The sequence below is a fragment of the Microtus oregoni genome, unplaced genomic scaffold (genome assembly GCF_018167655.1).
Source record: "Microtus oregoni isolate MIOR12 unplaced genomic scaffold, Mior012 000002F_ref0000024, whole genome shotgun sequence".
NCBI classification, from domain to species: Eukaryota; Metazoa; Chordata; class Mammalia; order Rodentia; family Cricetidae; genus Microtus; species Microtus oregoni.
Genome location: NW_024543061.1, coordinates 55,583,889 through 55,605,797, shown reverse-complemented (window position 1 = coordinate 55,605,797; position 21,909 = coordinate 55,583,889). Strand labels below are relative to the sequence as shown.

Genomic DNA, 21,909 nt, shown 5'->3' with positions numbered 1-21,909 from the left:
CAGCCTCCTCTCTGGAAGGTAGGATTCCACCCAGGCTTTGCTGTCTGTTCTTCAATAGGACCATCCCTAGTGCCCACATATATAAACATCTCAAATCTCTGCAGATAACTCCGACAGCAAATAAACGGGACAGGGACACACTTTATACAGAGGGTTCTCAATGAGATGCTGCCAAGCTGGATTTCAAAAGGCAGGCTCCAGCTTCCAAGCTAAGCAGCACAAGGCTCTGCCTGCAGTTTCTGCCTCTCCTCCCCTCACTCAGGAGAGAGGCCAAAGCTGATCTTGAAGGATTGCTTCATAAGGGAAAATCAGGGCAGGCACCATCCCAGGACCGGCCAGGGGAGAAGGGCTAGCAGGGGACTCTGGGAAGACAGAGCTAGGTGCACGAACAGGCTCGTCAGTTCCCACAGTGAGCCCTCTGCACTGCACACAGGTCTGAGTGCTGACACGGGGCTTCCCACAGCTTCCACTGGCCTCCAAGCACATATTTGTCATCAGAGGCTCTTGATGAAGCTGTACACAAATATCTGACTGTTGTTAAATACAAAACAAAACAAAAAACTACTCCACAGAAACCAAATCAAAACCAGCTGTGAGGGCGAGGGGCCAAAAACTGGGGGTAAGCGCAGAGGCGGGCAGAGACACTTGTTAGTGGCGTGGCTGACTGAGCAGCAGAGGAAGAAGTCACGCTGCATGACTGCCATGCTCCTCCAGTGACTTTGCTGTGAAGACAACAGACATTCCACCTTCTAGAATTCTGTAGCCAGGGAGGCAGAGCTTGAATCTCAGCTCTGGATGTTTCTGCCAGCTTGCAAGGGGCTGTGCGGTTGTGTTAACAGTTAGTGCTCAACTTCCTTTCCCTATTATCACTAATTAACTCCCCAAATATGCAGAAAGCATGTGGCTTCACCAAAACGTGAAGACACAAATGCCATGAGCACAGTGCTAAGAACAGGATGACGATGACATCAGCCACGGTGCACTAGCCAGTGTTGCCAAGAGGCCTGAGTGAGGGGCAGATGGTCTCAGGCGAATCCTGGAGGCAGGAGAATGGCTAGCTTCTGGCTATGGGATCTGGGAATCCCAATCTCCCAAGGATGGACCAACACGGCTTGTTTCATCAGCCCTCTTAAGAGTCATCCTTTTCTCTTTAGTTCGATGGAGTGGAAAAATATATCTTGGCGCTTCTCAGAGCACGATGCTGAACCCACAGTTGGAATAAAATAAAAACATGGAAACTGATATTTTGTCCCAGGATGAGAAATAACCCTGGAGGCAAAGTTGAGCCAGTTTCATAAAACGAGGCTAACACATTTGCATGTTTGAGTCAGAATGAGACTTTCCTTAAGAAATCCATCAATTAAAGCAACACTCGGGGAACTCCTCAGCAGATCTGTGACTGCAACACTCTGTGGTTCATCAGCTTGCAACTTCCGTTTCCTCAGGTTGCAAAGAGGCCAGATGAAGGACCAGGGAGGGAGTCAAGGCCGGTCTCTGAGAGCCAGCACTCTCAGGAAGTCGGGCCTCGAAGGTAAAGTGTGAAAGCATCCTCCCTGTGGCCAAGTTTTTAGAGCATAGGAAGCTGAATGAGGCCTTTCCACTGTGGGGGCTTCTAACACTCCATGGGCAAAATGAACACATCATTTGATAGCTGGATGGGATTTAAAGATGTGGTATCTGTTCAAGGTGCCATCTTTACAAGATAAAATACAAGACAAGGCAAAATGGCCTTTCCATGGATGCTTCTCATCTTTTAGTGTGAAATAAAATTAACCCTCCATACATATTTCACATTACAAACATTTGGATTGGCACTTGGGTGGCAGAGGCGCGCGTCTCTGTGAGTTGAGCTCAGCCTGGTCTACATAGTGAGTTCCATGCCATCCAAGGCTACACAGTGAGAACCTGTATATAAAAACTCCCCGTTTCCTGCCATAATGGTTTACTGGTCCTGTTACTTGACCTTCAAACCCCATCTCTAATGACATCCAGCCACTCTCCTTCATACTGCTACCATCTTTCTCAGGTGGACCCCAAGCTCCATCTGCAACCATGCTTCTTAACTCCTCCCCCTCCACTGCCTGTTGCTCTCCACAGCAGGTCAGGCACCAGTGACCCTGATGAACTCACTTTAGTTCATCAGGAAGAATGACAACACAGTGGAAGGAAGGGTGGTGGGCGGCAAAGCAGGGTTGTCGCGGTTGTCTCGCTGAATTCTGAGGGCCCTGCTTGGCCGTGTCTTTATCACTGTGCCCTTTCTGTGCAAACAAGGGGACATGTGGCCTCCAGCAGGTTCAGCTGGGCACTCTTCCTTCTTTAAGGAGCAGTACTGAGTGGAGACACAGGTGATAAAATGAACACAGAACTTTCCAGAGAAGAGTGCTGGAAGGGCAGGGAAAGGGGAGTGGCTCCATGATGGGCATGTTTAGCTCTGAGAGTGATGAAAATGTGCAAATGGGAGGCAATGATAACACCACTCAGGGAAAACTAAAAACTACAGAATTATACACTTGAAGAGGGGATGGGTTTTGTGGCTGTCACATGCTCTGAAAGTCAGGAAGGCCAGGGGCGCTGCACCCTTCCCTTCCAGTCTTTCAACGACCAAAAGCAACTTCTGTTTATAAAGACAGCTTCTCATCCTTCAAACTAAAGGGAATGGTGGCTGTCTCCCCAAAAGGCTTTCCTGCATCCTGACTCTGAGGCTCAGGACTAACTGCCTACGTAGAAGCTAAACATTTTTGACAGCACCTCAGCTCACTGCTGACACCTTCACTTTTTACAGTGACACGAGCCCATGAGTGCTACTGTCTCATTACCCTGACCCAGTAACCACCACGGTGCCCAGTGTCAGACCTTCAGAAAAAGTTCAGTAATTTTTAAAAAGTTACACATACACACACCTATACACATATACACACACTTATACATTCACTCATCACACACATACACACAATCACAAATGCACATGGTCCTGAGCTCCAGCATCACAAAAAATTTTAAATTCTTTTATAAACAACATATGTAATAAAACAATGCATATTTCTTTAATGGTCTTTTGAAACACCAAGTTCATGAAAAAGTTCATTGAAATGGGAATTATGATCTTCATTAGGGTGCATTAAAATATAGAAATTCATATTTTCATATTGAGCATCTATAAATTCACCAGAAATAAGTATAAAAATAAAAACACTGTATTTATATAGCAGATGCTTTTGTTTTTGTTTGCATTTGAGATACGGTTTCATGCAGCCCAGATTGGTCTTGAACTCATTACACAGCTGAGGGTGACTTTGAACTCCTGATCTTCTTTCTTACCCTGGGGCACTGAAGCTTGGACTTCCACAGGTTAGGAAAGTGGTCTACCAGTGAGCTGTATCCCCAGCTACTCTCCGACATCTGTATTTATTCTCCTGCACATGCTCTTTTCAGGTGACACAGTGACTCTTACTGCTATCAGGTTCCCTGGTGAGTGCTATATTTTGCCCTTTTCTTAAAGCTTCTTTCTATTTAAAGCTTTGGTAAGCCAAGGGTTACAGACTCAAGGTCCCAGAAAGGCTGTCAACCAGAGCATGAAATTAACCCAGAACATGGTTGAAGGATGAAGAAATAGCATCTGTCTGTCTCCAGGAAAGGGAACAGAGCCACGTGACAGGCATGACAACTGTGTTTCTATAGACATTCCTAATGTGGTGCTGGCATTGGACCCGAGGCCTTACACGTGCCAGGAAGCCCTGCACCGCTGAGCTGCACCCTCAGCCATTCCACATTTTATGCCTTCAAAGCCTGCATCTGATGCGTCATTTCTATACCAAATGTGCTGTTTGGCTCCCTCTAGTCAAGGAGCACGTGCCTGCAGATGCCAGATCTGATTTTTTAAAGATGTTGGAAATGAGAAAATTGAGACTTCTATGCAAAAGTTGTGATTTTAAAATTCTGGCTTTCTTCAAAATTTCGTACAGGGCAAGCTCCAAAATGCCACAGCTGTAAGCTATATCTGGCTCATAGGCTAACTAGCTTAATACTGCTCACCTAAAATGTTATGGGGTATTTCTAACTTGGTGAAGGGAACTTCTAAAAACTCACTCAGGTGCACAGACAAAGTTCTGTCCTTCCTGCCCACAGCCTACTGCCACCATGGCTGGCAGGAACTTCTTTTCCTCTGGGCCTTAGAGAAGGCTATGACCAACTGAGCCAGTAAAATGCAGACTAACCGGATGTGATCAAGGTTGAGTCAATTACCCTGGCATTTGGTCTAGCTCTAGAGTGAGATACAAGGAAATCTCTGCTACAGCTCTTCTGAGTAGCTCAAGAAGTTAGTTCAGTTGGCTGGCAAAGCCCTCTCGCCATCTCATCAGTGAAGTCAGAGCTGCCAAGACCTGCAGGTTCCAGGCCACAGAAGCAACCATCAGCAAAGCCTTCTGAAACCTGCCTGGGACCCCAGTCTTAGTTCTAGGGGACAGTTTCATCTCTCAGAATCCTCTAGAGATGCTATTCACTTCCAGAAGAGGAGGGACTCTCCAGCTTCTAAGTATCAGACACCAGTAAAGGACCACATCTGCTTAACACTCCAGCATCTGAACAGGAGAAAATTTGCTTTCAGCTCTGAGCCTTGTTTCCTGGGTGTGCCTGTCAATCTCACCCCAGCCTGCTCACGGAGCCCACACAGTGTATTCTGTTTTTTCCAATGGTTTCTTCTACTCAGAGCTCATCCCACTCCTCCAAACGGTAGCCCTTATTCCACTGGCTGGCCAGGACTGGTCCAGGTTGGTCATGCCCTGACTACTTGGGACCTCCTCAGTGGCGTGTGGATGCAATCCCTGGGGTGTTTATCAATGACCAGGACTCACAGCTCTGTAGCCCTGAGCCAGGTCTGCAGAAAATGGAATGGCAAGGGCTCCCCTGCATAGTCAGGGAAGTGCTGTGACCTCTTCAGGCCAAAGCCATTCCCTAGGTGAGATGCTGCCCTCATTCTCAGCCACCCATTTGGAGGAACTGTGGGTTTCACTGCCACCTCTGTTAGTCCCTCCTCTAGAGCGGGGACCTGCACAATTCCAAAGCCAGGCAGGGCCATTCACAATAGGTCAGTGCTGGTACCTAAGACTGTCAACCACAAGCAGGCCATGTTTTCTCTGATGACAGCCAGAGTCCAAGGTCCTCACAGACTTATGTTTTGACAGAGACCTTCAAGATTGTTCTCCAACAGCTGTGCTCAAAGTACACCTTCCAGAAACAAATGATGCTCAGAAGTCAGAGACTTGTATTTGTTCTGCCTTGACTTCGTGCGTTCGGCAGCTACAGAGCAGACACTGTAGCACCAGCGTGTGCCACTGATAACCAAGGCGCTACTTTCAGAAAAAAAATGCTAAAATCAACCACTCTATCCTCTTTCAGAGTGGCAAGAGTCAGGCAGGTTGCAAACCTCAGTCCTTAAGATGGAAATGTTGTGTTCTTACCTCAGCAGCTTGGGTCTCTTGGTGGAGCAGAGTAAGACCAGTCAAGTCTTCTAAGAAGGAATGTGAGGAGTTAAACACCTTCGCTAGGAAGGCAAATCCTTCCTGCTCGTATTGATCAAGAACCTGCAAAAACATTGGCACACTTAGAAAGGGAGCTGTAGTTTTAAACATACATTAAGAGGGTCTTATTTCTAACAATCACTTGTTTAAGACAGGGAGGTGGCTCGGCAGGCAAAGGTGGCTGTCACCATGCTTCATGACCAAGTTCAATCCCCAGGGAGGGCCCGTAGGGTGGAAGGAAGAAAGAGACTCCTACAAGTTTTCCTCAGACTCCATATGCACCCCATGGCATGGACACAGCACACACAAGTATAAGTAAATAAATAAATGTGATAAAAGTTTTTACAAAGAAAATAAATATAGGTAAAAATGCTACCTGACAGGCAAAAAGTAAGAACAGCTAGAGAGATGGCCAAGGGGTTAAGAGACTGACTGCTCTTCCAGAGGACCTGGGTTCAGCTCTCAGCACCCACCAGGTGGCTCAAAACTTCAGGCAATCTGATGCCTCTGCATTCATGAACAGACAGACAGCTGCCCAGGCAAACAAACGGAGAAAAAGACACAGACACAGACACACAGACACATTCTCTGTCTTTTCAAACAATCTTTAAGAAAGAGTATAGAAGGACAGGGTATTTATTCTTGCCTCTGCTTGGGAGAGCCACATCATCGTCCGTGTCGACGTCAACTTCTCCCAACAAAGTGAGTTTCATGAACGTTCATTGAATGTTCTACAGGACTCAAGCTACTGGGCCCAAGATTCATTGTTACAAAATAGATATAGAGGGAAGAGTCGAGGAAAAATGGTAAGTGATCAAGGGAACAGGCAGAACAAAATGGTGTGTTAGAAATCTGACATTCCAGCCAAAAGCCATTTTAAAAACATAACTGTTAGAAATGGGAAAGTCACTGTCAGCAGGAGCATCACAAATGAGGACCATCACCACAAGTGACCAGAGAAATCGAACCGACTGAAATATGCCCTGAGCCCACCAAAGGGTTATAAAAGTCAGGACACAACAGTGTTAGCAAGGATGTGGGAAACTTGGGACTCACCTGAAGTCTAAGATGAGACCCTCACTTTAAGAAGTTTAGTGCTAGTGGCCCCTGCACCTCGCCTGACCCTGGAGGTGTCTGTGTGGGAGATCTGGCCCTGAGGGCATGAAAGCAGGAGAACTGGTCCGCTGGGACAACACTGGAGAGCTCACCCTGGTGGTAGGGACTGGGAGAGCGAGCTGGCAGGCTGACCAACCTTGCAACTACCAAGGCCCAGAACCAGGGCTATCAGTTGGCCCACCCCAACATCCAACCCATCTATGAACTGCTGGAGGCATGTGAAGGGGCCAGTACTGCAGATCCAAAGTTGCAGGATCTCTACCACAGGGCAACAACAGGATATCCAAGAGCAGTCCCAGCGAGGGCCCAGTAGTAGATGGTGTAATAGAAACCAGGCGCCTCAAAACAAACCAATGACTTTTTGCAATGAACTCTTGCAAGCAAAGATGAATGGATAAAAGGGTTTACTGTGTGACTCACTGTGTCAAACTACAGCTTCCATGCCAAGATTTTTCTTTTTCTTTTCTCTTAAATTTTATTTTTATTTTGGGGGAGGGTTACAAAGGCAGAGGGTGGGTATGAAGAGATGAGGAGATGAATGGGATCAAGATGCATCATGTGAAAGACACAAAGAATAAATCAAAAGAGAGTAAAAGGACAAGTTTAGTACATATATGCCCCATGACCCAGTAACCCTTGGGTACATAAACAAAGATGTGCACGCAGGAGCATAAGACACAAACAAAAGTGTTCATGGCTGCACTACTCACAGTAACCAAACTAGAAATCACTTAAGTAACCATTAATAGTAGATGAATAAATGAATTAAGTATATTCAGGAATGGAATGCTACATATCAATAATGGAAATTATAATTACATTCGTCAAACACATTACAGAGAAGAAAGAATCTGTATGCCCTGCATAACCTTTATACAAAGTTAAAAACAAAAACAGGTAAAATTAATCCAGGATATTAGAATTTAAGAGAGAGGTGAACCGATGGAGAGACTGTGATTAGAAGAGGGGTACTCAGTGCATTAATATCGGGGTCTGGGTACAAAAGTACACGTTGTGAGAGTCCATCTGAGCAGTTAGTATGCGGACAGGACTCCCATAAGTACGTTACCTCCACATGGAAGGAAGAAGATCAAAGGCCAGTCGCCTAGACAAGAGAACAAGAATGCTCAGAGCAAAACATGTGACTGTCACACCCATGGATCAGTGATCACAGGAGCTGCCCACTGAAGGGCAGGCCGTGAGCTGCAAGGTCTTTAGACCCTAGAACCCGGAAGAGACGCGGAGAAGAGTGTGAAAAAGACAACAGACATCGGGCACATCCAGGCATCAGAGGACACGTGAACAGATACCTGAGAAGCAGTAACTTAAGAAATAGAAATTTAAAAAATTCTCCTTTTGGAAAAACATCAACACCACAATTAGCAATTTCACCTGTGAAGGTTTCTATGCAGTTGTTTGCAGTACGAACACGGACGTAAGACTGTTCACTGAACCACTGCAGCAGAAGACCGTGAAAACAGATATCTGATGGGGGACCATGTGGCCATATTATGCTACATTTACAAGCAGTCATATATCCTGTAACTCATTAAAAAAAAAAACCCACACAGCTCTGAATGGCTGGTAAAAATTGATTTCCAAGACAGCAATATATTTTTAAGAAAATATCCAGACTGAGTACGTAGACTGTGTTTAAAAGATGGGGGAAATAGAAAAAGAAGGGAAAATGAATTCAGAACCATGTATTCCTCCTACAGTTTCAGTGTTCTGCATATGCAAATCTCCAGACCAGCTGAGCGCTGGTACAATGTCCCAGGAAGAAGTGTTCACACCGCGTCTTGTGGCTGTCCACTAGGGTACTACATAAGGCTGACTGGACAAAAACGATCTATTGTGTGTCACAGCCTGGCTCCCACTGCCACCAGGACAAAGGAAGAAGTTTAGAGAGGCAGGAGCGCAGGTTTTCTTTTTTTTTTTCTTTTTCTTCTCTTTTCCTTTTTGTTTGCTTGTTTTGTTTTGATTTTGATTTTTGTTGCGGGCCGCTGCAGTGGGGAAGGAAGGATGTGCGGGGTCAGGGGCATAAGTGGAACTGGGGTGCATGAAGTGAAATTCCCAAAGAGTCAATAAAGAAATTATGTTAATTTTTAAATTAAAAATAAACACAGGTGCACCAGGTGGTGGTGGCACACACCTTTAATCCCAGCACCCTGGAGGCAGAGGGAGGCAGATCTATGAGTCTGAGGTCAGCCTGGTCTACAGAGCAAATTCCAGGATAGCCAGGTCTACAAAGAGAAACCCCGTCTTGAAAAACCAAAATAAGTAAACAACAACAACAGCAACAAAATAAAAGGCCTTTAATAAAGACAGGATTCTCTTACCCTTAAGAGTGAGACTCCTCACCAATGAGAATGGTGTCTCAGAAGAATGGGCACGCGAATTACATGACAGACTTCCAAGTGGTAAGAAAGGTCTTTTTAATGATAACTTATTTAGGGAGTGGATTTTTTTGTTGTTGTTGGATCTTAGTTGAACTCCCCTTGTTTCTGCAGATGACTGTGTAGCCTACAACCCTGGGAGCAGAGGAGGGACAGCAAGGACAGAATGAAGGACAGGCAGCATATAACTAGGGTAGACAGAAGTTTAATGCTAAGACTGGAAACTATGTCGGAAAACTTAATCCTCTTGGGGTGTGTGGACTCACGCACGGATCTCCAGGGCTGTGAGCTAACCTGCTGAACACAAGCAGCTTGTGAAAGGTATCAGGCATTTCTCCTCCTGGAAACAACTAATCTTCTCAGAGGATGGATGTGTCTAAAACCACAGAAATAAAGCAGAGGAGGGAGGGAGGGAGGAGAGGAAGCTACAGTTAAAATGCATCTAGCAGTAACCCGTCAGTCTACGGGTGACACAGAATGGCCCTTAGGCCAACAAGGGTTTCTGAACAACAAGTCCCTTACATTCAGGGAAGTTACAAGTTCAGGTTCGGGATGATTTTCCTAAGTGAAGCAGTGGTGTGCCCGCCCCTTCTGCTCACCTCTCCCGGGCTGCAGAAAAGGTGCTCATGTGAAGGTCAGGACAACTACAGAGTCAGCTCTCTGCTATCGTGAGGACTGGGGACTGAACCCAGGGAGCCAGGCTCAGCAGCAAACACCTTCACTCTGCCCAGCGTTAGCTCTTGTCTAATGAGGCGTGTCCTTTCCTGAGCTGAGTTTTGGCATAACCATTTTTGCACAGCTAGGTTTTTGTTATTTATGATATATACGACAACACACCTCTGGACTAAGATAGCAGAACGTCTAAGAGACAATGCCAGGAGAAGCACATCTCCAGCTGGGACTGTGCTGACTCATACTCTCTGCTGCATCAAATGGCACAGACTTCAGCTAGGCACTGAAGCCCACCAAAGACTTCCCATTCTGGGCAGCTCTGCAGAAGGCTTTCACAGGACTCTGATCCCCTGATAGTATAATACAATAGTTTTTCCTTTAAAAAGTATTTTTAATACATTACTTGTTTAGTTAGCATGTATGCTGTGCGCATGTGTGTATGCCAGGACACAGAAAACAACCTGTGGAAGTCAGTTTTCTCTTTCCACTATGTGGGGCCCAGAGACCGAGCTCTGGTCATCAGGCGTGGCAGCAAGCACCAGTTTCCAACTCAGCCATCGTGATGATCCAATGTAATAGTTTTCATCTCATGAGAAACAAAATGGATTCACCAGTTTATCTATTTTTCTTTCTTCCTTTTCTTCCCTTCCAGTTCCTTTCATTCATTCCATGTGTGTGTGCCTGCGTGAGTTTATGTGCACCAGAGGAGGCAGAAGCCCACGGAAGCCAGGACATTGGGTCTCTGAAACTAGAGCTACAGGTGGTTGTGAGCATCCTGGTGGGGGTTCTGGGAACCAATCCGGGGACTCAATAAGAGGTACACACTGTTAGCCATTGAGCCATCTCACCAGCCCCTTGTCTATCATTCTTTTTTTTTTTTTTTTTTTTTTCGAGACAGGGTTTCTCTGTGGTTTTGGAGCCTGTCCTGGAACTAGCTCTTGTAGACCAGGCTGGTCTTGAACTCACAGAGATCCGCCTGCCTCTGCCTGCCAAGTGCTGGGATTAAAGGCATGCGCCACCACCGCCCGGCTTGTCTATCATTCTTTTTTTTAATTTAAATTTATTTATTTATTAAGGATTTCTGCCTCGTCCCCGCAACCGCTTCCCATTTCCCTCCCCCTCCCCCGATCAAGTCCCCCTCCCTCATCTGCTCGAAGAGCAATCAGGGTTCCCTGACCTGTGGGAAGCCCAAGGACTGCCCACCTCTATCCAGGTCTCGTAAGGTGAGCATCCAAACTGCCTAGGCTCCCACCAAGCCAGTACGTGCAGTAGGATCAAAAACCCACTGCAATTGTTCTTGAATTCTCAGTATTCCTCATTGTCCGCTATGTTCAGCTGGTCCGGATTTATCCCATGCTTTTTCAGACCTAGGCCAGCTGGCCTTGGTGAGATCCCAATAGAACATCCCCATTGTCTTAGTGTGTGGGTGCACCCCTCATGGTCCTGAGTTCCTTGCTCGTGCTCCGTCTCCTTCTGCTCCTGATTTGTCTATCATTCTTAAACAAGGGCAGCACAAAACACATACCCCAGCTCAGAAACAGGCTTGTATATTTTCACTGGGATGTCAATGTGCAGTTTCTACAAACCTCTTGTTGAAAGGGGTTTTTGTTTTGGCATTATCCTTCCTTGCATGATGATTCAAATCTATACATGAACACCTATTTCCATAATACTTAGTTGAGGTCACAGGTCAAAAAACTGTTTCCCACATGGAAGTGGTAGGCAGGCTAGACAGGACTTGTAAGAAAGCAGACAGCCTGAGGGAACTGGCACCAAGCAGGAAACCTGCATAGCAACAAATAGAGGGGGCCTCAAGAGGAAAACATCCTGGAGGAGGATGAAGTCCTCAGGCTTTTGTGAGTTTCACAGCCCAGAGCTCCACTAGGGTCTTAGAGTGAGTTTCAGAGGAAAAACCCCCATTGCTTCCAGAAGCAGCAGAGGCTTCTCTTAACATAGGCAAGGCAGAGAGCAGACCCAACCTGTTGGGGGTTTGTCAGGGGCTAGCTGATCCGGCAAAGGGAAATACCCACCTGCCCTGCCCACAGGCCCATGTGGGGAGGGAATGAGACAGTAAGTTCACATTCCTGAGGTCCAGAGACTAGAGGGGGCCCCTGTCCCCTCATCCTGTCTGCCCCTGCACCAGTAAGGCCCATTTATAGAATTTTCTTCATGGGCATCAATTCTATCTATGAAAATATATGACTGACTAAAGGCAAAAAACAGTTTGGACAGAGCAAACAGCTGAAACAGACATGGTAGCATGAGGGGATTAGCAGGCTGGAAGCTGAAGCAACTAGAGTCTGCACGATGAGACTGGAGATGGAAAACAATATGAACACAGAAAGAGCCTTTTATTTAAATTATGAGTATGTTTCTGTGCGGGTATGCACCGCACAGTTCAGGTGTCTATGGAGGTCAGAAGAGGGTGTCAGATCCCCCAAGCAGGACTTAGAGGTGCTTGTGAGTCTCTGCCATGGGTGCTGGGTACACAGCTTAGGTCCCCTGGAGAGCAGTACATGCTCTTAACCGGCATTGTGGGTACAGAGATTGAAGCCAGGTTGGTAGGCTTGCCTGGCTAATGCTTTTATCCACTGAGCCGCTGCCCTGCCCTATTTTTTTTTTTTATTCTTAATTAGCTTAACAATCTGTTCAGAGTAACAGTGTTTGTGATGGCGGATGCCTACATCTGTTTATGTGTAACTGAGATGAGTGGCAGCAGTGACATGGTGACAGGAAGGAGGAATCAGGACACTGTGGTAGCATCGGGTGTCCTTCCCGCCTGACTGGTACTGGTACAATGCTGCTTAGCAGCAGCCCTGCATTAGCAGTAAGGTATATTAAGTTCTAGGGGAGTGTAGTGGTTTCAATGAGAATAATGCCCACAGGCTCATGTGCTTGAATGCTAGGTCCCCAGTTAGTGGAGCTGTTTGGGCAGAATTAGGAGGTGTGGCCTTGCTGGAGTAGGTGTGTGTGGTCTTGCCGGAGAAGTGTGTCACTGGGATGGGCTCTGAGGTTTCAAAAGCCCATGCCAGGAACAGGTTTGCTCTCTTTACCTGCTACTTGCTGATCAGATGTGAGCTCTCAGCTACTTCTCCATCACCATGCCTTCCAGTCCACCTGCCTGACACCATGCTCCCCGATCTTGACATCCCCTCCCTCAATTACCAGGACCTAAGGAAACATCTTTTCCCCTAAACTTAACCTTGTCCTCTGCCAACATCTTGCCAGGTTCAAGAGATATTGGGTCTACATAGCCTGGACAGCAGTAAAACAACCAACTACCCCAGGACATGGCCAGCACTCCAGCTTTCCCCGGTCCTCCATAGGTTTCAATGCCCACAAATCAGCAGAAAGTAGTCTTGAGAACTCAGTGCCCCCATCTGTCCCATCTGCTATCCCCTTTAATTCTCTCACCTTTTTAAAACAAGCAAAAGGTGGGAATGTTAGGATTCAGGCATTATGCTGGCCTGCCCCCATCACCTGGGATGCACTCAGGCAGTACCCTGGCCAGCCCAGGGTCCTATGGCTGCTACATCACTATGGAGTCTGTGCTTCACTATGTAGTTTGTGCGCATGTGCTATGCCCCCCTTTAAGAGACAATTTCCATCCATTCCTGTTCTGTTTCCCACCACTCCTCTGGAAGAGTCAGGCAGGTCTTTGTGCCTCTTCTCTCCCTTTCTCTTTCTCCCTGCCTGTCTCTTTGTCTCTCTCTCTCTTCTCTTCCACTGCTCCTGTCCCCAGAGGCCAGTCTCCCCTCTTTCTCCACACCCCTTTTCCATTCTTTTTTTCTTAATAAAACTCCCCACATAAGCTCTGTCTGCCTGGCCTGTTTCTCCCTTACCTTACCCACACTGGGTTGGACCCACCCAACAATATCCAATCCCGTGCTTTATCGTAACAAAAGGGTCTCACGATTGGGAAGGTTGAGAACCACTGACTTAAAAGAAATAAAAATCCTGGCCCGCCTTCTTTCTATTAAAAAAAAAAGAGTTAATAATTAAGATGTTCCTCCTGCAAGGCAGCAGGCCCAGAACTGTCAAACATTTAAAAATAAATCACACTAGCCAGGTGTGGTGTCACGTGCCTGTAACCCCAGAACTTGGGAGGGAGAAGAGTAATATTTCATGCTTGAAGCCAGCCTGGTCTTAGAGAGTTCCAGACTCTCTAAGGGCAAGGGCTACACAGTGAGACCCATTTCAATAAATAAATAAAGTCAATTCTAAGGCTGGTTTAACACCAAGTATTTAATGTATGCTGTTGTAACAACAGGCTAAAAAAGAAAAGTACATAATCATATCAGTAAGTGTATAAAATATTTGGCAAAATTAAAAACCCATTTGTGACAAAAACTAAATGAGAAACAGAATTTCTTCAATTTAATATAGAATTTCTGTGAACAATCTACCAGTGTTCCAACCCACTCCTTCCCTGCTTCTCTCTGTTCCTTCCTTTTAAACAGATACTACTTGGCTTCATGCCCACGCTAACCTGCCTCAGTCTTCTCAGTTCTGGTATTACAGGTGTGCACAACCCTACCGGCATCTCAGGTAGCTCTGACGAGAGAGAAGGAAGCGCTAACTAATGGGCAGATGGCTGTGCCAAATTTCTGGTTTTTCCAACATGATCTACAGAACTGATAGAATCCCAACCAAAACTACAGGAGTTTATTCTTGCAGGTGGAAATGCTAAGAGTCTCAGGTCTTTACAGGGAAGCAGAAGGAGCCAGAAGAGCCAACTGCTTGGAAGGAGAACATGTTGGGGGGATTCCTGACATACCCCAAGATAGAGCTACAGTCCTAGAGACAGTAGGGGTGACCAAAGAATAGACAAACGGACCAGTGGGACATGACAGAGGGCTCAGAAACAGCCATAAAAATGTATTCATGTTTGTAAAGGGGTAAAGGCAACGGTGACGCAGGCCTGTCAACAAATGACACTGGGACAGCTGGACATGTGGACACAGCCCCTCCATTTTGCACACCAAGTCAAACTGAGTCTCAGGCGGGGTGTAGTAAGCAAACCTATCAACCTCGCAGAGGTAATGTGGGAAAACCCAGCATGGGCACCAAAGATATGGTCTGTGAGAGGAGGAACTAAAGAGCTCAGTGTGTTAAAGTTAAAATTTTCAGCTCCAAGAGAGAACAGATATCATCAAGAGAATGAGAAAACATGCTACTGACTGGAAGAAAATGTCAAAGACATCTGAGAAAGGACTGCTCTCCAACAAAAATAAATAAATAAGAATGCTTCAAACCCACATGTAAGATTTACAAGTCATACAGCCTGGAAATGGGCCAAAGACCTCAACACGCACCTAACTGAAGAAGATACACGGAAGTAAGCAAGCACATGACAGAGTCTTCACGCCATCTGTCACCAGAGGAATGCAACTACAACAGGAGTGGGCCACTGCTACATACCTATCCGGCCAAATCCAGAACACTACAAATGCTGGGGAGGATTTGGAGTGGCAGAAATGTTACTCACTGCTGGCAGAGACCCAAGCAGTACAGGCCTTTGGAAGAGATTGGTGGTTTCTTATAAAACTAAGGCTATTCAAAACAAACAAACAAATAGAACCTCAAACCAAAACTAAGGTGACTCTTCCACCTGACCCAGCAGAAACATCCACACTGAAGTTTGCACACAGATGTGAACAGAAACTATCCGTTACCATGCACACTGTTCTTCACTAGATGAATGGCCCCAAAACAGTGGGGCAAACAACCATGCATCCAGATGTGGAATAATACTCAGTATTAAAAGAAAATGAGCCACCAAGCTCTCAAGATTCACAGAGCAGATGTAAAACAAGGGGTATGTGTTATGTCCACACTGTGATGTTCTAGAAAAGGCAGAACTATGGAGCCTAAAAAAGATCGCTGGGGGAGGGGGTTTTGAAGTGGATGTGTTCAACTATACTTACTATGTACATATAGACTATACTATGTACAAAAGTTAAAAGAAGATATTTGCAAAAGTCAGGGCAGTGGTGGTGCTCCTTGGCATTGTACCTTCATATATTATATATTTGCCCAAACACATAAAATGTCTAATGCTAAGAGTGACCTTGATGTAAACTAGGGACTTTAAATAAGGAGCAGCGATGTGGGGCCATTGACTGTGGTGATCACACTGTGGAGAGTGGGCTGCAATATGGGAGACTGTAGTCATGTGGGTTTAAACAGGATAGCTCTGGATTCTCCTCTTAATTTGGCTATGAATCTAAAACTGCTCTAGAAAAAAAAGTCTCACAGACAATTGAGGAGGAACCTGCCCAGTGCCCCAGGCACAGTGAAAGAAGGCTATGTCTGGACACACCAGGGCCTGTCGTCACATTCTAAGAGACCACACATTTCTTTTGGAACAGTCACCCAGCTGGTTCTGTCTGTTGAGGCCTTACTCCACAGCAAGGCAAGCCGGAAGTGTCTTAGGACTTCTGCAGACAGAGTCACTGCACAGGGGAGCTCTCTGTTCTAGAGCTGGGGGCATTCTTAGTAGGACAAGGACATTTCTCATTTACTTTCTCCTGTTGTTCTAAGGTTTCTCTCATAACATTGAAATTACTTTATTAGGATAGTAACAGACAAACCCTGATTTCAGTGAGTAGGGGTGAAGGTACTTGCCCAGCATGAGGTTCTCCAGAACCTCCAAAACTATAACAAACACCTGACTTCAGCAGCTGGCACAAGACTCCACCCAATGCCATTCTCGCAGGCTGAGCACCTCAGGGAAAGTTCCAGGTCTTTGTCTTCACACTTGTTCCTGCCTCAGAAAGTTATCTGCTTTCCACCAGACCAGATCAATTCACTTTCTTCCACTGAAGCTCGGCTCAAGTATCAACTCCTGCACGAAGCCTGTACTAGCTGTCTCTCCCTCCTTTGGTGTTCTGATAACACCCGTCACCATGCACTGACCAGTCAGATGGATCTGTAGAAAGTGCTCTGCCTCATGATATTTGACATTTCCAAGTACCACCCCAAGGCGGCAACTTTGTTCTGTCTCCATTTGAAACAGGTAACAGGTGAGAAAGCACTTTGGATGGACAGAAAGAAACATGTCTGCGTGTTCTGTTGCACACAGGCAATATTTACTCATGAAGCCAGACCTAGAAAGTAGAACAGATCTGAGTTCAAGGTACACAGAGAATGTTCCAAATCAGAGCACTCCCTGGGCCACCGCCAGTATGTTAAGATTGCAGCTCAGGTGAAGCTCAAGTCACTGTAGAGTGGCCATTTCTCTCTAGTCCACATGAAAATCGGGCAACAGGGCCAACTAGAGGACTTAAGAAGTTTCACATCCAAAACTCAGTTGCCTTTAAAACTCAGATGACTGACCGTAGAAGAGATGGCCAGACAATGTTTGAATGAACAGCTGGTGCATCATACAGCTGTACCAAAGAGAATCAAAGAGCCATTCTGCAAAGATCACGCAAAACAGCAAAACTTCTATGGAAATCAATTGAGAAGGAAATATATTCAGTGTGGGGAGTTGGTGTGCACCTGGGAGTAACCCCAAGACACAGGAAAAAACACAGGAAACATTTCCCATCCTACAGCTACCCTGAGCCTGTTTTCTGTTACTAAAACAGGGATTTCGGGCAGATACTGAGCAAGGAGTGCTAGGCATTTGTTCCCAAAATATATGACTGTCCCCAATTTAGGTTTACAGAAACAGGAAATACATGATGGTGACACAGAAAGTATCCCCCAAAGCAGCAGAGTGAAAGCCCTGAGAATATCCTTAGTCATTAGTACAAAGGGCAGCGACAGACCTGGGGACTGTTTAGTCAAGAAAAACAGAGACCTGGAAAAAAAAGCAATGAGTTTTTCTTGTTGTTGGCTTTATTTATTTATTTGTTTGTTTATTTATTTATTTTTAACTTTCCCTGTTGCCAATCCTTGCCCACCTCAAATCCCATAGAACCCTTGAAAACCAATGACATTTGTACATGAAGAACACTTCTAGGAGGAGGCAGTATTCTCAGAGAGCTATCATCTTCAGAACTCCTGGAAGATCCTGCTCTTAAGTGGTCCCTATCTGACCTGACTCAGAACTGAGCTACTTTGAAAGCCTTTCCTGGGGCCAATGCCTACACACTAGTTTGTTTCAAACCATCAGCTCTTGAGGTGGTAGGCAGGTTAGCAGTCTGAGCACAAAGGAGCCCATCAATGTCCCAACAGCTCTGATGAGCTCAGTATCCTCTTGGCAATGCTGAAGAGCATGCATGGGCACCGTGCTAGGTGCATGCCCCAAACCATCTGTGGGCTCAGCAGAGGTCTGAGAAGGCCTGAGTGCTCGGTGCGGCCGACCTGAGCATCATGCCAGCAGGGGATAAAAGGCAGGGCAGGATTATTAATTGCCTGCCTGCTCATGGAGGCATGTCCCAGCATGCAAAGAGCCCCTTGGCAGGGCCTGAGAGGGTCATTTAAGGAAATCTCCATTTACTCATGACCACAAAACTAACTGAGCAGAAACTCCAGTGCCACACAGGATGAGATTGCAACCTAACAAAATCCAACTTAACAAAATCCAAGACAAATAGTTAAAAGAAAAAAAGTCACTGAAATAGCAACAGCAAACACTGAAAGAATAAGTCATAGAGCAGAGAATCTGCTGGTGTGAGTGGCTGCACTCTTACTCAAGGGCCCAGTTCTCTAAGAAGGGTAGTAGGGTGAGTATGTATGATCAAAATACATCATCTATGTGCATGGAAATGCCATAGTAAGTCCATTACTATGAGACACGGGAAGCCAGACAGTTATTCAAGAGAAGGGGTTGCCATTTTATAATAACTGTTTCTTCTTTAACACACACACTTGTTTGTTTACTTTATGTTTGAGTTTGCCTACATGAGTTGACATGCACCATGAAAGAGGGTCCCCTGCAAGAGCAGTAAGTGCTATTAAGAGCTGAGACACCGGTCTAGCTTCAACAACCATTTCTTAATAACTGACCAGAATCTCACAAGCACAGCCTAGTCCTGTCAGAGGGACCCCCAGTGACCTCATCACCAGGCTTACCTCTTAATATGGTTACTTTGAGGATCAAGTGCTCTACACATGGACCCCTTGGAAACAGTCTCAGACTGTATTCAAACTGTAGCATGCTCTTAGATGAAATTATAAGAAACCCCCTGATCCCGGATTTGACAAGTTTCTTACTTCAACGGACAACACAGGCAACTGTAGAAAAAGATGCATTTTTACTTCATCAAACCTTAGAGCCCTTGTTTCTAAAGACAACAGGAGGGTGCAAGAAAGAGAATAGAAAACATCAGCATACTGTATATGACACTTGGTACCCAGAACCCACAAATTATCCTTACAACCCTTCAGTACAAAACACAAACACATTGACATATGGGCAAAGGGCTGAGCTACGGGAATAAAAGTGGTTACAGAAAGACATTCGACATCATGGGTCACTAGGGAGGAGCACTTTACAACCTCAGGAAGATGGACACCACCTTGCACCTACAGGACAGCACTCCACACCTACTAGGTGACGATAAGAAAAAGGGAAGACTAGAATGAAATAGTGTCTTCCAGACATGACAGGCCTTGCAGCACCTGTCCTTGCTTGCACAAGATCAAACCAGTCAACATCCTGAGCATAGTGGGAGGGGCTCAGGAGTCCCCACCCCTAACTGAGGACTTATAGACGACAGTTATGGCTTTTGGGAGAGGGTGTCAGTGTGTTTTAAGGGTGTAGCCTCTGGCAAGTCAGTTATGTTCCTGGAGATAACCTCATACCTAGAAATATATGGGCAGTTCAAATTAGACTCAATGGCTTATTGAAAAAAAAAAAGACACAAAGTTGGAGGTAGATCTGGGAGGTATTGGGGAGAATACTGGGGATAAATATGAGTAAAAATACTATGTATGAAATTCTCAAAGAATAAAAATATATTTGAAACCAGACATCAGTGCCACGTGGTGGTAGGATGAGAACTGGAACCTTCCCCCACTGCTAATGAGGGTCAAAGTGGCACAGCTGTCAGTGCCAACAATTAGCTCCTACATATATACTCGAGGGAAGTGGAAATCTGTGTTCACACCAACATTCCCAGAAACCCAAGGTGGACACAATCCCTGTGCCCATCAACTGACGAACAGGAAAGCAAGGGTACTGGATCTGGCCAATGGGACATCACTCAACCCTGAAGGGAGGAAGGCACTGAGATGCTATGGTGTGAACAAGCCTGGAAAATACTGTGTTGAGTCTAAAAGGCCATCCACAAAGGATACACTTACATGAACTGCCCAAACCAGGAAAATCTGGAGGGACTGGAATTAGACAAACGCTTGGCAGCGTCAGGGAGACAGTGGGTTGGGAGGGATTATTGAGGGGAACAGGGCTTGCAGGGAGACAGATAAAAAAAGCAAGGTGGAATCAACATGATGGCTGTACAAACTTCAGAATATACTGAGAAAAAGGCAACTGAACTTTTCCTTTAAAAGGAAGAGCTTATCATAGTATGTGACATCCACCCTAATTAAACACATGCCCAGATCCAGTCAACTTCAGGATGAGGACCAATGGAAAAGTTGAAACAGCACCTGGTGGATGAACACGCCGATCCACATGGGGACTCCCAGGAATGCCTTCTTCACAATGTGTCATTTCTCATCAGCCACTTACCAAGCCATTTTCCATTAGAATTGTTCGACCATGCATGTGTCATTTCTTGTCAGCGAAGTCAGTGTCCAGCCATTTTCTGTTAGACTTGCTCAATTGTGTGTCACTTCCCTTCAGCTAAGTACTGACTTGAGTTGATCTCTGTAAAGACCAAGCATGCATCTAAAGATAGCCTGCAGAGAGGCAGACTGTGGCAGGGAAGACAGAAGGAGAGAGACCGCACAGTCTCCGAGCACAGGGGAGTGGTAGAGAACCAGAAAACCTGTGTGATCCCTTGCTCAGGAAAGCTAATGCGGAAGGGATGGAGGGAGGAAAAGGAGGTGAGGCAGGAGAGGAGGGGGAAGGAGGGATCAGTGGAAAAGGGAAGAGAAGTTAAGGAAGTGCTCACCTACCATCAGAACCTTCCCTGCTTCTGTGAGGTCTTTAAATTCCATCAGAGACTAAATTATGGCATCCTTGTGGAGCTGGACTTTATATACTGGGCTGGCTAACGACCAGGTATTGTGATAGAACACTCAAAGTGATGCTCTGACCAGCCATACTCTAAGTTTACTATGAGAGACTATCAGTCCAGGGAAGGGGGTATTCTAACAAGGACCGGAGGCAACACAGAGGAAACTGGAAAAAGCACGTAGCTGCCCTAGCACCTCCACAGCTGAGATAGAGAGAGCAGTCAGTGTGAACACAGCATCTGAGACCCTGCTGGAGCTTGCTGCTTCTTCCAGAAAACCATGGTTTGGGAGCATAAGTGCCACCATTCCTCATGCAGGGGTGAGTGTCCACAGACATGCTCACACTGCACACTCAGCTGTTTCTGCCTGGGACAGTCGGGCGCTGGCCTCAGGTCCACATGGTGAGATGGTAAGGTTGGTTTTTTTTTTTGTTGTTGTTGTTAGGTGGTCTTTTTTGGGTTTTGTTGTATTTGTTGTTGTTGAGACAGTTTTTCTTTCTTTGCCACTGGCACCCTCATTAGTTTCTATAGCCAACTTAGGGAGAAAGGAACCAAAGGTGCTTTCCTACCTAAGACTTAACTCCATTTAAAAGAAAGAATCCAGTTATGAAGCACAACCAATTCATAGGGAAAAATCCTAAAAGTGACTAATTTACAAGTTTACAGTTTGTGTTCTTTAGTTTATTTTAAATCTCTCTCTCTCTCTCTCTCTCTCTCTCTCTCTCTCTCTGTGTGTGTGTGTGTGTGTGTGTGTGTGTGTGTGTATACATGTATTACCCATGTGCAGAAGCCCCTGGAAGTCAGAAGAGGACATCAGCTCTTCTGGAGAGTTAGATGGTTACCTGGGAATCCGTAAGAACAGTCAGTTCTCTAACCCACTGGTCCATCAGCTCCCCCTCTAAAGCTGTGTTGATGATTACACATCAGTAGTTATTAAAAATCTCAGCATTCACACTTGCAATGGTGGATAGTTATATCTTATGCCTCAAGAAAGTTCTTAAAGTAAAACATTCCAAAACTTAGGATTTCGTTCAAAGCCCAAAGATTTTTGTTTTTAAGTTAGGTGTGATGGTTTATGTTTGTAATCCAAAACTAGGGAGGTAGACAGTCGGATCC

At 45.7% G+C, this 21,909-nt stretch overlaps 1 protein-coding gene across 4 annotated transcripts in view; it reads right to left on the bottom strand.

Moving 5' to 3' along the window:
• Positions 1-21,909, bottom strand: part of Atg7 (autophagy related 7) — a 214,003-nt gene that overhangs the window by 81,888 nt on the left and 110,206 nt on the right. For all 4 annotated transcript variants that reach the window (XM_041680156.1, XM_041680146.1, XM_041680165.1 and 1 more), the window contains one exon: positions 5,457-5,579. In XM_041680156.1, coding sequence (XP_041536090.1) covers positions 5,457-5,579 — 123 coding nt within the window. The remainder of the gene's footprint in view (positions 1-5,456; positions 5,580-21,909) is intronic.